Raw genomic sequence first — 12,221 nt, forward strand, 5'->3', positions numbered from 1 at the left:
GTCACATACCCTTGTGTGGACAGGGAGCGTGATACAACACGCGGATACGCAACAAGTGAATACAATAACCCTGTTGCACCGTACCGTATCATTGGGTGATACGTAACGATGATACGATATGTGGAAATGCAACAAGTGTAGTCTTTTTCGCTCTCATCACTTTCTCTCGCAAAGATGGGAATGCTTTCTGTTTCACTCTCACCACTACTTTCACTGTTTGAGTACAAGAGTGGGTAATATTCCTCAGGTTTCAGGGGCCTCCGTGCCATTACGTATTTATGTCCTTACGCACATAAAATATAATACGCTACAGCCTGTAAAGAGAAGAGAACACAAATTGCACCCAATCAAATCACTGTATTGCACTATATAACACCATTATCACTGGGCCGCATGGGCGCGCTAGCCCACAAAAAGTTTAAAGCCCACAGCAGCGAGATGTGCAGCATGACTGATGAGAGAGTGAACGGAAACTGTCTTTGTTTTCTCAACCATGCTCAAATCTGTGGACGCGGAGAGTGTTGCCAATTAGTTCATTTCGGAAAGGGTGAGGAAACTTACCCTCAAACAAAAAATGACGCCATTGGAGTGAATATAACTATTTAAAAGTAATATGTTTGTTCAAATGGACGTCAATGGCATCCCGGTGCACTTTGGCCCTAAAAATTTTTACATGCCATTGACGTCACGGTGCGCGAGAGGGTTAATGCAAATGCAATTTACGGAACATTAGAACCAGTTGAGGACATGCTAATGAACAGCAGAGAGGCCATCACCCAAGCAATGATGCATAGTCTGCAAGTCCCACCCTAAAAGATTTTCCTTTCCATGTTATGTGACACCAACATAGAATTTGAACTCAGTGCTGTAACCTTGTACTGCCCCCCTAGGTCTATAGGTCATTGTGCACCACCTCATCATATTGTGCACCTTAATTCATTTACTCCAGCATACATGGCATAAAACTGAATGGTAGGTGACAAGAAGTCAATGTAGTAAATCCAGCAGGACAGGTCCCTGGGCAACCAGTGTAAAGTGGCAGGATTATTTCAACTAAGAGTCATTCAAGGCAGTTATTCTTTAAGGGAATATAGTTATAAGGATTGATAGTGAACATAGCAAATATCTACTTTGTGACTGCAACAAAGTAAGTTGAATCCATCTACAAGCAGCAACACCATTTACATGTCATCAATATATTTTTAACATTTTCATACTCTAAAATAGCAAACATCAAACAAATAATTCCAATCTGAAATCTTGATATCTCCGATTCTCATATTGCCTTGCATTTTGAAGTTGTAAGATATTGTTGTGGAGGCATATTGTGTAATGACAACTACAGCAGAGTAGTCTCAGCATGGAGCAGCGAGGAGAACCAGGGTGAAGCAGGTACGTGCTAAGGGCCTGTTCTTCAAGACACATCCCACTCTGCCCTCCCTCTCTCCCTTATACCACCCCTACCCCACTGGGCAGCTGAGCCTTCCTCAGGAGTAGAGCGGGGGAGGGGAGGGCAATGTGAAGCAAGTCACCAGCCAAGCACCATTCTCTTCCTCTGCATCTCCCATCACCACTGCCTTGTCCCTGCCACTAACACCATGTTCCTGTCACCACCAATTGTACCTGCCACCGCTTGCTCCAGCTACTGCCACCAAGCGTGATTGTCCGCGGGGATCAATATATGGCTTGGAATAAACTTGTGTTTCACCTTCCTCCCACCCATCTGCATGAGCAACATTATATTGTGACCACTATAAAAAATCACCTGCACAAATAACAGGCAGAGGCAACCACTACTGTTCTTCAAGAGATTTTAATAGTTATGGGCCTGAAAAAAAAAAAAAAAAAAAAAAAGGGAGAGAGAGAGAGAGAACTGGTAAAGTTTCATATCTCACTGAGAATATAAATTACTTGCCTCATGTTCTGTAGCAAGATATCTCAATATGAATGCTTGCTGAAGTCTTTCATTTGCATAGTTGATGCAGAGTTGCTCTAGGCTATTCTTCTCAAAAGTTTCAAATCCATATATGTCCAAGATTCCTGAAAAGATTGGAAATATATACTTTTTTCATATATTCATATATAATACACTGTTGACACCATATGAATGGTCAAGGCTTCAGTCTTTCACTGGTATTTATTTCTTACAGAAGTATAAAATATACTGTGTGAAACAAAGGAACATGGCATAGATGTACTGTCAGTTAAGTGAGGCAGTTGGATATCTTAAGTAGTAGGAAGGAAGAAATCTTTGCGTGATGAGTTAAAAAAAACTTACCCATAAAATGTGACCACATATTTCTGTGAGTACTAATTTTGCTATTGATGAAGCTAACTATGCGCAGAAAAAGGGTCTGGTATAAGAGCTGCATGAGAGAATCTCTACGTTCAGCACACTGGCTCTCACGCTCTAAGGGTTTATGGAACACACTGACCTGCAACATAAATGAACATAAAAGGATTAAAAGTAAAACATTCCTTGGTAATTAGAACCAAAGAGCAATAAGCAAGGACCCTAAGCCATAGGGAACACTTCATTCTAATAATAATTTAATGATGCAAAACGGAAAAGGATGCAGCAAACAAAACAGCTGCTAAGACAGGCTATTTACTAAAAAAAAAAAAAAAAATAAATAAATAAATAAATAAAAAAAAAAAATAAATAAATAAATAAATAAATAAATAAAATAATAATAATAATAATAATAATAATAATAATAATAATAATAATAAAATCAGTCAAGCATCATTCACATCCTCAAAACTTTGTTAGTTTAGGATGCCTTTCAATGTATAGGCAGGTAGTTGCTGATATACTGGTTCCACACAGCTTTCTAATTTTATTTAAAAAGGACAGATTTTCAGGATCATGAAGAGAATAAAGAATTTGTCTAGCAGTGCCATTTGAACTGTGTATGGATAATATTCAGTATCAGTCAAAGTAAGGTATGTGTAAGGAGGAGGAACAAGCCCTTAGCTCTGAGTTGGAAGTGATTGTTTTGTTGCAGATATGGGTCACAAAGGAGAAAAAATTCAGGACTTCATTATTATAATTCAACTTCCAATTCAAAGAAGAGGAAGTGCTGTTGGATGTAGTCAGGATGTTGGTGTCTTCTGTGGCAATCATTCCATTAATCTGAGATGGTAGGCAGCAAAATTTTAAAAAATTGGAAAATACAGTAAAAGCTCAGTGAACTGCACCTGCACTACCAGCAGCTTGACATGAACTCATGAATCTATAATTTATTTGTAAGGTGCTGTTAAGTCAAGAAATTATTCATGTTAGGACTGAAATACACAGAACTATCACAATATCTCGGTTCATTATTTACTTGTAGAGTGGGCCAGGCGCCACCTCTGAAGCTGCTAGGAATACGCCACATTTTTCCAGACTTTAGAGTGCATGTAGTCTGTTGTGATTAGCATACTAAACCTGGGGCACAAGGTATGACTATAACTCAGCAGCATGCCATGATAAATCAGAGACCATGGGAGAAGTAATGGGTCACATGACCCAGGTGTGTATATGGTCCAGTAGACCCTCCATTTAGCACATTTCTTTTTAGGATTTCCTTGTAACACTAGACCTAAATTTAACACATTTTCCTGGTTACCCTCCAAATAATGGAAATTAAATTAGGGGCATAATAAAAAAAATGGCTGTGGCAGTGAAGCCAGCCAGTCAAACAAAAGCAAAGAAGCAAGCAAATAAAATGTAGCCTGGACCATGGGGTCTGTGTAGTCTGATTTTCTATGTAAATCTATGTAAATCTCCTCTTACCCAGTGCTGAATATTTATCCAAAAACTTAAGTATCTCTCTTTGTCTCTATTTTGAATAATATAAAAACATGTGTATTTACCTAGTTATGATATACAGGAGTATATCAGGAGCTACATTTGTACTTTCCCATCTCTGCACCTATTATCTAACTTGGTACTGAATTCATGAATCGTTTTTGCATGGACCACATCTTTTTCCAGGCCATTCCAGGCTTCCATTATTCTCTGTGAAAAGCTTCTGCAGGCATCCTTTTTCATCTTCTGTCCATGGCCTCTTGAGTCTCTCATATTTCATATTATTAGATCTTCCTTGTCCACTTTTTCCATCCCATACAGCACTCTCTACACCATAATCAGTTCTCCTCTCTCCCTCCTCTGTTGCAATATTGGTATATTAAACCGCCTCAATCTCTCTTCGTATGTTTAGTTTCTTAGTCTTGGAACCAGCTTTGTTGCTGCACTCTGAATCCTCTCTAATTTCCTCATATTCAACTTTGTACTCAGCGACCACACTGTTGCTGTGTATTCCAACATTGAACGTAACACTGTCACAATCAATTTTTTCATCCTTTTCTCATCTAAATATTGAAATCCTACTTTTATGTTCCTCACCAGATTGTATATCTCACCTACAATTATGTTTATGTGTTTCTCTAGCAACAAATTATCTGATACAGTTCTGATAACAAATTATCTGATACAGTTATTCCCAGATCCTTTTCCATTTACATTTTCTTAATGCTTTCATTTCCCACTGAATAGTTACCTGCAGTTCTCTTTTTACTCTTTCCAAATTCCATCACATTGCACTTTCTGGTGTCAAATTCCATTTCCAATGTACAACTCTACCCCCATATCCTGTCCAGGTCCTGCTGCAGTGCTTGACAATCTTCTCTTCCAACCATCTTAGTAACTTGACATCATCAGCAAACAAATTCATATAACTATTTATTCCCTCCATCATGTCGTTAACATAAATTGTGCATGGATGGATACCTATTCATATATGAATCAAGGCATACATACATGTGAGAATGCTCCAGTGCATCTATGAAGTCTACGAATGTATGACACATTTTGAGTTGAGAAAGTTGGCAGGTGGGAAGGCAGTGGACATTGTTGCCAGGTTTCTTCCTTCATTACCACCAACACATTACTACCACTGCTACAGTGATCTTAACTAAACATGCGGGTATTACGAATTCTCTTAACTCCTACTGACACTAACATGAGGGTTAAAGGAAGATGATATACAGGTTATTTGTAAATATTTTTGGTATACAATAAAGTCTCATTGTTGGCGACAAATCGGTGCTAGAGGAAGCTCACTAAATGCAAATTTGCCATGTGTGAAAAATTAAAACAATAGGAAAAACATAGATTGGTTCCAGAGCTCAGAGTCAATCTTTTTTGCTGATTTGATGGCTTACAACCTATTTCTTGCCTTATTTTGCATTATGTACCTGGTAAATTTCTTTCCCACACAATACTTGTATTTTGACTTCTTTTTCCTTCCACTCTGAGGCATAGCTGGGCACAATAACAGAAAACCTTATTCCCGATACCCAATAACTAATAATGGAAAACCTTATCGGTGATAACCGATATTCGTTAACTGGAGACACAAATACTATAGGCGATAACCAATAACAGATATAAATCCACAATTCCGATACTAGTTAGTGATAAGTCTGACAGGCGAAAATGATGCTACAGTCGTCCCTCAAATAGTACAGGGGTTAGGGACCCAGGATTCCCGTACTATTCAAAAATTAGTGCCCCCCCTAGAAACACTCTGGGCTGTGTTTGAGAGAGGGAATCAGGACTCTCAAAACATCCCGAGTGCTCTCAAACGCGTGACGAGGCAGCACGAGTTGCCAACTCGGCACGTCTGCTGGCTCCCAGCTTTGAGAGGTGGAGCACCTTCGTGCTGTGATGACGTCATCAGCAAATATGGTGGCCCAGCAAGAATTTCTTTTACACTATGATTATCAGAGTGTTGGCCCTGAGGGAGTAAGCTGTTTCAAAGGCTGTAGTTGGGACCGAAAGGGACAATTACCTCCTGAGCCAAGGCCAAAACCAAGGGAGAAATCCCAGGCCACCTGTGACATCAAGATCAAGATCAAGATCATAGATACAGCGAACACTGCTCTCATTCTCGTGGTATGCTCTCCCTACCGCAACGTAACTCATCCCAAAACGTAACTTCTCCTAAATCTGAATTCTTCTGCAAGGTGAACGCCTATCTCGAACGCTTTTGGGGTGCTTTCAGTAGGTGTTTTGGTACAAGTGTTGCCACTCACGACAAACTACTTGGTGTGACGAGCGGGAAATTTAAAAATTCCAAAAAAATTCTTCCATGACAATCCGTATAAAACCGAAACCGTACTATTTGAGGGACAACTGTATGTTGATATTTCAAATAAAAAACATAGATGAATTCAAATTTTCATTATCTATATTTTAGAAAACTTTCAAAACCTGAAAACCACACGTTGACACATAGGGGAGAGCGGTGATGATTCGGACAGTGGGATGGTCCGGCCACAGCACTTATTGTCAAGTGTATGGTGTACGAGATTTTGTGTGAATGTGCAAAACTTTGTTGCCTTGGCCCACAAAGGGACAACCACGCCCTCAGAGCTGTTCTTTTCGATGCAAGTCCGATTTTATGTTTTTTTTCATCTCGTATGTAATATTTTCAGGGTGTATCGTAAGCTCTCACTTCAAAACCATGGCAAGTAGCGAAATGTAAATTATTTCGGTGACGCAGCGATGCACGGTGAAGGTATTGCCATATAACACGATCACCCAGTTCTCGTGCTGGAAAAGGAGTGCGACCACACATTTGCTTTTTATAGTCGTGATGATTCAGACAGTTGATTTTTTCATGATTTTTAAAAATTTATATCAATTTAAACACAATAGGTGTTGCAACGGTTATAAAAAGGTTAATTTGGTTGATTTATATTCAGATATTATGCTTGTGAGAAGAGCAGGAAGCCATAATACCAAAATATTTGAGATAATTCTTATAGTTCTCCTTTAATTTTTTTCCTTTAAATATTGAGAGGATACTTTTGTGCTTATACAGATGTCTTGTAGTAGATATATTCTTGTTTATTAGCTAATCAAACTTAAGTTATATTAATATTATAGCGAGTATTACGAGTGTCTGTACCATCCCACCTCCCTGGCCGAACCATCACCACGGGTGGGGATGGTTCAGACGATTTAGAAACTTGTCTTTCATCACCTACATCTGAAAACTGGAAACAGCTACGAGTGTCATATTAGCAGCCTAAAGTGCCAAATGATGGAGGAACATCTTGAGATCAACAAAATTACACTACTTAAACTTTTTTTCTAAAAATATTTTTCTAAAAAGTGGCTGAATCATCACTGCTCTCCCCTACATATGGATGGTAATACTAGAAACGCCTGAACCGGTGTTGTGTTATTTGGCGTCCCCACCATCAAAAGCTGGTGCTTTTGTTTACAAACACTGGTCTCTTGTGAACTGGCCCATCACAACTTATTCAGTTATTCTTATTTATCACCATTAACAATTTAACCCCTTCACTACGGCCAGGCCAAAACAGCGCCCCGCGCCGTATCCAGGATCGCCGCCCGCACCAAATTTCAAATGTTGCTATTGAATATAACAAGTTTTCAGCCATAAACTCAACATAATCATCATGCATTACATATGAAAACATGCAGAATTAAACAGTGCACATAAAGAAGCAGAAATTAATTGATAATTTTGAGATGTAAGCATAAATATAAAGATAAAATAACTCGTATATTGGCTAAAGCGCGCCAGGATGCAGTATGCGCGTTCTCGGATATGGTACAGGGCACGCATGGACGCAATATACGCGTCCTTGTGTTGAAGGGGTTAACAGTCACTTCACTAAAGAAGCACTGAAGCACTGGGAACCGGAACACTGGCACTCACTTCGTCACTCGGGACGCAGCTGAGAGGCCACGCGCCACGCTGCCACGTGATAACACAAGCCGATGGTCTCTGTTTGTGCTCTTTACAACGGAATCACAAATTTCAGGCAATGAATAATCATTTTGGGGGGCAAAGTTAAATGATTTTTTTCTATGATATAGTGATATTTGAGTAAAAAAAATAAATAAATAAATAAATAAATAAATAAATAAATAAAATAAAATAATAATTAATGTTGATGATCTAAGATATTTCATACTCCAAAGTTTTTTCATACAACACCGGGCGCCCGGGTCACGCATGCGCAGTAGGGAGGAGATGTCTTTTTTTTTTTTTCTGAGGCAGAAAAGAGTAGCGATTATTGCTAGTTTGTCATGTCAGGAAACACCCTGCTCCACCAATATTGTTCCTGAGTAATAGCCACTTTAACCATCACCGCCAAGGTACCTGGCACACTGGTGACTGGTGCGCCGCGGTGGTGTTGTCTTGTGTACTGTGTTTCGTGTTCACACCGCGACACGTGGGCGCGTCTTCTTCTTCTTGTGACCTGTACGGTTTTATTGTTGCACGTTTCCTCCTCCTTTCTTCTGCTTATTCACACTTTTCTTTTCTATTGCATCACAATATTCATTATTTAAATCAATCAAAATTTGTACCTTAGGCGTATTCTGCGCTGGGGTAACTTTTTGGGGATTTTCTGAGAGAAAAATAGTGTGCGCTACACACAGCAAAATACAGTATATTTCATTCTGGGGACATCTGGGAACTCTTGTGTCAAATGGAGATGTTTTTGGTGTTGGTTTTGTACCAGTAACAATAACCCCTCGGCCTACCAAAACCTAACCATCGGTGTATAAGACACAGGGTGATTTTTCAAATCTTATTTTTCGAAAAAAAGTGATTCTTATATGGCGGGAAATCCGGTATATTATAATAACATATATACAACTAAACTAGTGGGGTCTCGGTCATGTCTAGAGGTGCATGATTGGGGTTGCCTGAAAAAGGATGGAAACCACTGATCTACTATACATTTCAGCGGCGGACAAACGCTGTTTTTCGTAAATATCTCCTAAACGAATCGTTGGATCAGTATGATATTTCAGCACACTACAATTATCGTCCGGACCTAATTTATGGCTAACATACCACATTACTATATGTGTTATGGAAGGAGTTTACTCGTGAAAAATAACACAAACCCGACGAGTCATGTTGACGCATTCGAAGGAAAGTGTGCCCCCCGAACACCCTCCCAAACTATTCCACAACTACTTCTCCCCTTCTCGCTCTCATTATCCCTCCTCTTCTCCTTCTAGCTCCTCGCCTCCTTCATCACTCTTGTGTCCCTCCCTATTTCTCCCATCACTGTATTATATATTAGAATGTTATGTAGGTGTATATGTATATATATGATTATTAACTATGAGCATGGTACAATTCCATGGAGGCAAGACGTATTTCACATTGATAATTACTGTACAACACCTGGGTGCGCCTCGGCAGTCAATGAGTTATACCCTTCCTCTGCAAGTCATAGCCTCGGGCTGGGGAAGGGGGATGGTGTGAGTAGGGGGGTGAAGAGGGAAACGAGGAGGGGGATACTGCAATATTGGGGTAGGGAAGGAGTGGTCTGGGGGTTGTTCGGGGCGTTGGTGGAGGGGTTAGACGAGTACCCCACACTCGTCCGATTCTGTATAACACCTTAGATATGATGACTGGATTAGGCTTAATATCAGTCAGTAAACTCCTAACATAACACATATTGCAATATGGTATGTCAGCCACAAATTAGGTCCGGGTGTTAAAGGTAGTGTGCTGAAATATCATACTGATCCAACGATTCGTTTAGGAGATATTTGCGAAAAACAGCGTTTGTCCGCCGCTGAAATGTATAGTAGACATACTAAACCACTCACTGTTTTTGCTTTACACAAATGTTTATCCTTACTCACCTTCCCAGCACTACTGACGTTTATGGTGTGGACGGTGAGGGTTCTCAATACACTGTCTTCCTCCAAACCTAACAGCATGCATGCAGTCTTTAACCCCTCAGCACTATCTGTAAAACAATTAACAAATAAATCACTATATGGAAGTACAAATAACTAAAATTATCAATATACAGATCGTTCATTCATTCATCTTTGACGCCTGCTCCTAGGAGCTCGCACCAGGGGATGGCCACGGCAGAAAAGTTTCCATCTCTCAATATCCAGACACTCCCTCCTTGCCTGCTCAAGGATCTTTCACTCCTCTTCCTGACATACTCCTGCACCCCATCTCTCCATTTCACTGGAGGTCATCCTCTAACATTCACATACACCCTCCTGGTCATCTTAAGCCCGTACCAAGTCATGAAGGTTTAGCGACGAAGATCGAAGGGAAGGACGATGCGTACCTATAGTCACTAGCATTTTTGGAACGAAGGTCTGTGGGAGAGACAAAGGGAAGGCAAGGTCTACCCCGCATCTTCCCTCTTACCTACAAGGAAAATTATGTTTATTTTCCAAATTTGGCATGGCAAATAGTTGTGGTTGAGTTAAAACAACCTGAGAAAATATTTTCCCTAATTGGAAAGTCATATATTGTAGTTGCAGCGAATATGTTTGTCTTGTTTACAACAACAGCATGTGCCTCAAAGCACAGAGAAACCAGCCACGCGGGAACCTTCGTGGCTCACATTCTCCAACAATGTGGTTTTTCAAATTCTTTCTCATTTCAGTTAACCCTATACGTTCCGACCCCTTGAGATTTTTCGCGCTCGTATAGCTAGCATCGTATTGATTTTTCTGAACAACAATAACGCTCGTGAACACTAAGTACTGCAACCTAATCAATGGTGTAAAGCAATAGTGAATAATGAGTGAAAAGAAACTCTCAAGAAATAAAATCCTTTTCTCCCTCTTCCTCCTATTCTTCCTTCTTTTCTTCTTCTTCCTCCTCTTCCTATTCTTCCTTCTTTTCTTCTTCTTCCTCTTCTTCCTTCTTTTCTTCCTCCTCTTCTTTCTCCTTTCTTCTTACCCTCTTCCTCTTCTTTCTCCTTTATTCTTCCTCTTCCTCTTCTTCCTCCTTTTCCTCCTTTTCCTTTTCTCGCTAGCTTCTCGCCTCTTTTCTTCTTCCTCTTCCTTTTCTTCTGCCTCTTCCTCTTCCTCTTCCTTCCTTCTTCCTCTTCTTCTTCATCTTCTTCCTCATCCTATTCTTCCTCCTCCTCCTCTTCTTCCTCTATTTCCTCCTCTTCGTCCTCTTACTCTTCTTCCTGCTCTTCCTCCTTTCCTTCCTCCTCTTCTTCCTCCTTTTCCTTCTTCCTCCTCTTCCTCTTCTTTTTCCCTCTTCCTCTTTCCCCTCCTCTTCCTCTTCTTCTTTTCCTTTTCCTCTTCCTCTGCTTCCTACTTTTCCTCCTCTTCCTAGCTTCTCGTCCTACTCTTCTTCCTCATTCTTCCTCTCACTCTTCCTTTTCTTCTTCCTTCTCATCTTCTTTCTCCTCTTCTTCCTCCTCTTTCTCTTCTTCTTCCTCTCCCACCTCTTCCTCTATTTCCTCCTCTTCTTCCTCTTCCTCTTCTTCATCCTCTTCCTCCTTTTCTTCCTCTTCTTCCTCTTCCTAGTCTTCCTCTTCTTCCTCCTTATTGTCCCTTCCTCTTTTCCTACTCTTCTTCCTCTTCTTCCTCCTCTTATTATATAATTTTCCACCTCTTCCTAGCTTATCGTCCTCTTCTTCTTACTCTTCTAGCTTCTTCCTCCTTTTCCTCCCTACCTCTTCTTCTTCCTCTTCCTTTTCTTCTTCCTCTTTTCCTCCTCTTCTGCATCTTCCTCTCCTTCCTCTTCTTCTTCCTCCTCTCCCCCTTCCTCTATTTCCTCCTCTTCTTCCTCTTCCTCTTCTTCATCCTCTTCTGCCTCCTGTTGGGTGCTGATGGTGATGGTGGTGAGGAGGATGGTGGGGATGAGGGTGAGGATGGGGATGAGGATGGTGATGATGGTGGTGATGATGGTGGTGATGATGATGGTGGTGATGATGATGGTGGTGATGATGATGGTGGTGATGATGATGGTGATGATGGTGGTGATGATGATGGTGGTGATGATGATGGTGGTGATGATGATGGTGATGATGATGATGGTGGTGATGATGGTGATGATGATGGTGGTGATGATGGTGGTGATGATGATGGTGATGTTGGTGGTGATGATGTTGGTGTTGATGATGATGGTGATGATGATGATGGTGATGATGGTGATGGTGGTGATGATGATGGTGGTGATGATGGTGGTGATGATGATGGTGGTGATGATGGTGATGATGGTGGTGATGATGATGGTGGTGATGATGGTGATGATGGTGATGATGGTGGTGATGATGGTGGTGATGATGATGGTGATGATGGTGGTGATGATGATGGTGGTGATGATGATGATGGTGGTGATGGTGATAGTGGTGATGATGATGGTGATGTTGGTGATGATGATGGTGGTGATGATGGT

At 40.6% G+C, this 12,221-nt stretch overlaps 1 protein-coding gene across 1 annotated transcript in view; it reads right to left on the reverse strand.

The window, feature by feature from the left end:
* Window positions 1–1,915: 1,915 nt before the first annotated feature.
* Window positions 1,916–12,221, reverse strand: part of LOC126996665 (unconventional myosin-XIX-like) — a 46,939-nt gene continuing 36,633 nt past the window's right edge. Inside the window, exons 9-10 of the mRNA XM_050857373.1 lie at window positions 9,698–9,804; window positions 1,916–2,040 (exon numbers count right to left, since the gene is read on the reverse strand). Coding sequence (XP_050713330.1) covers window positions 1,993–2,040; window positions 9,698–9,804 — 155 coding nt within the window. The 3' untranslated portion in view covers window positions 1,916–1,992. The remainder of the gene's footprint in view (window positions 2,041–9,697; window positions 9,805–12,221) is intronic.

This window comes from Eriocheir sinensis, chromosome 10, assembly GCF_024679095.1.
Source record: "Eriocheir sinensis breed Jianghai 21 chromosome 10, ASM2467909v1, whole genome shotgun sequence".
NCBI classification, from domain to species: Eukaryota; Metazoa; Arthropoda; class Malacostraca; order Decapoda; family Varunidae; genus Eriocheir; species Eriocheir sinensis.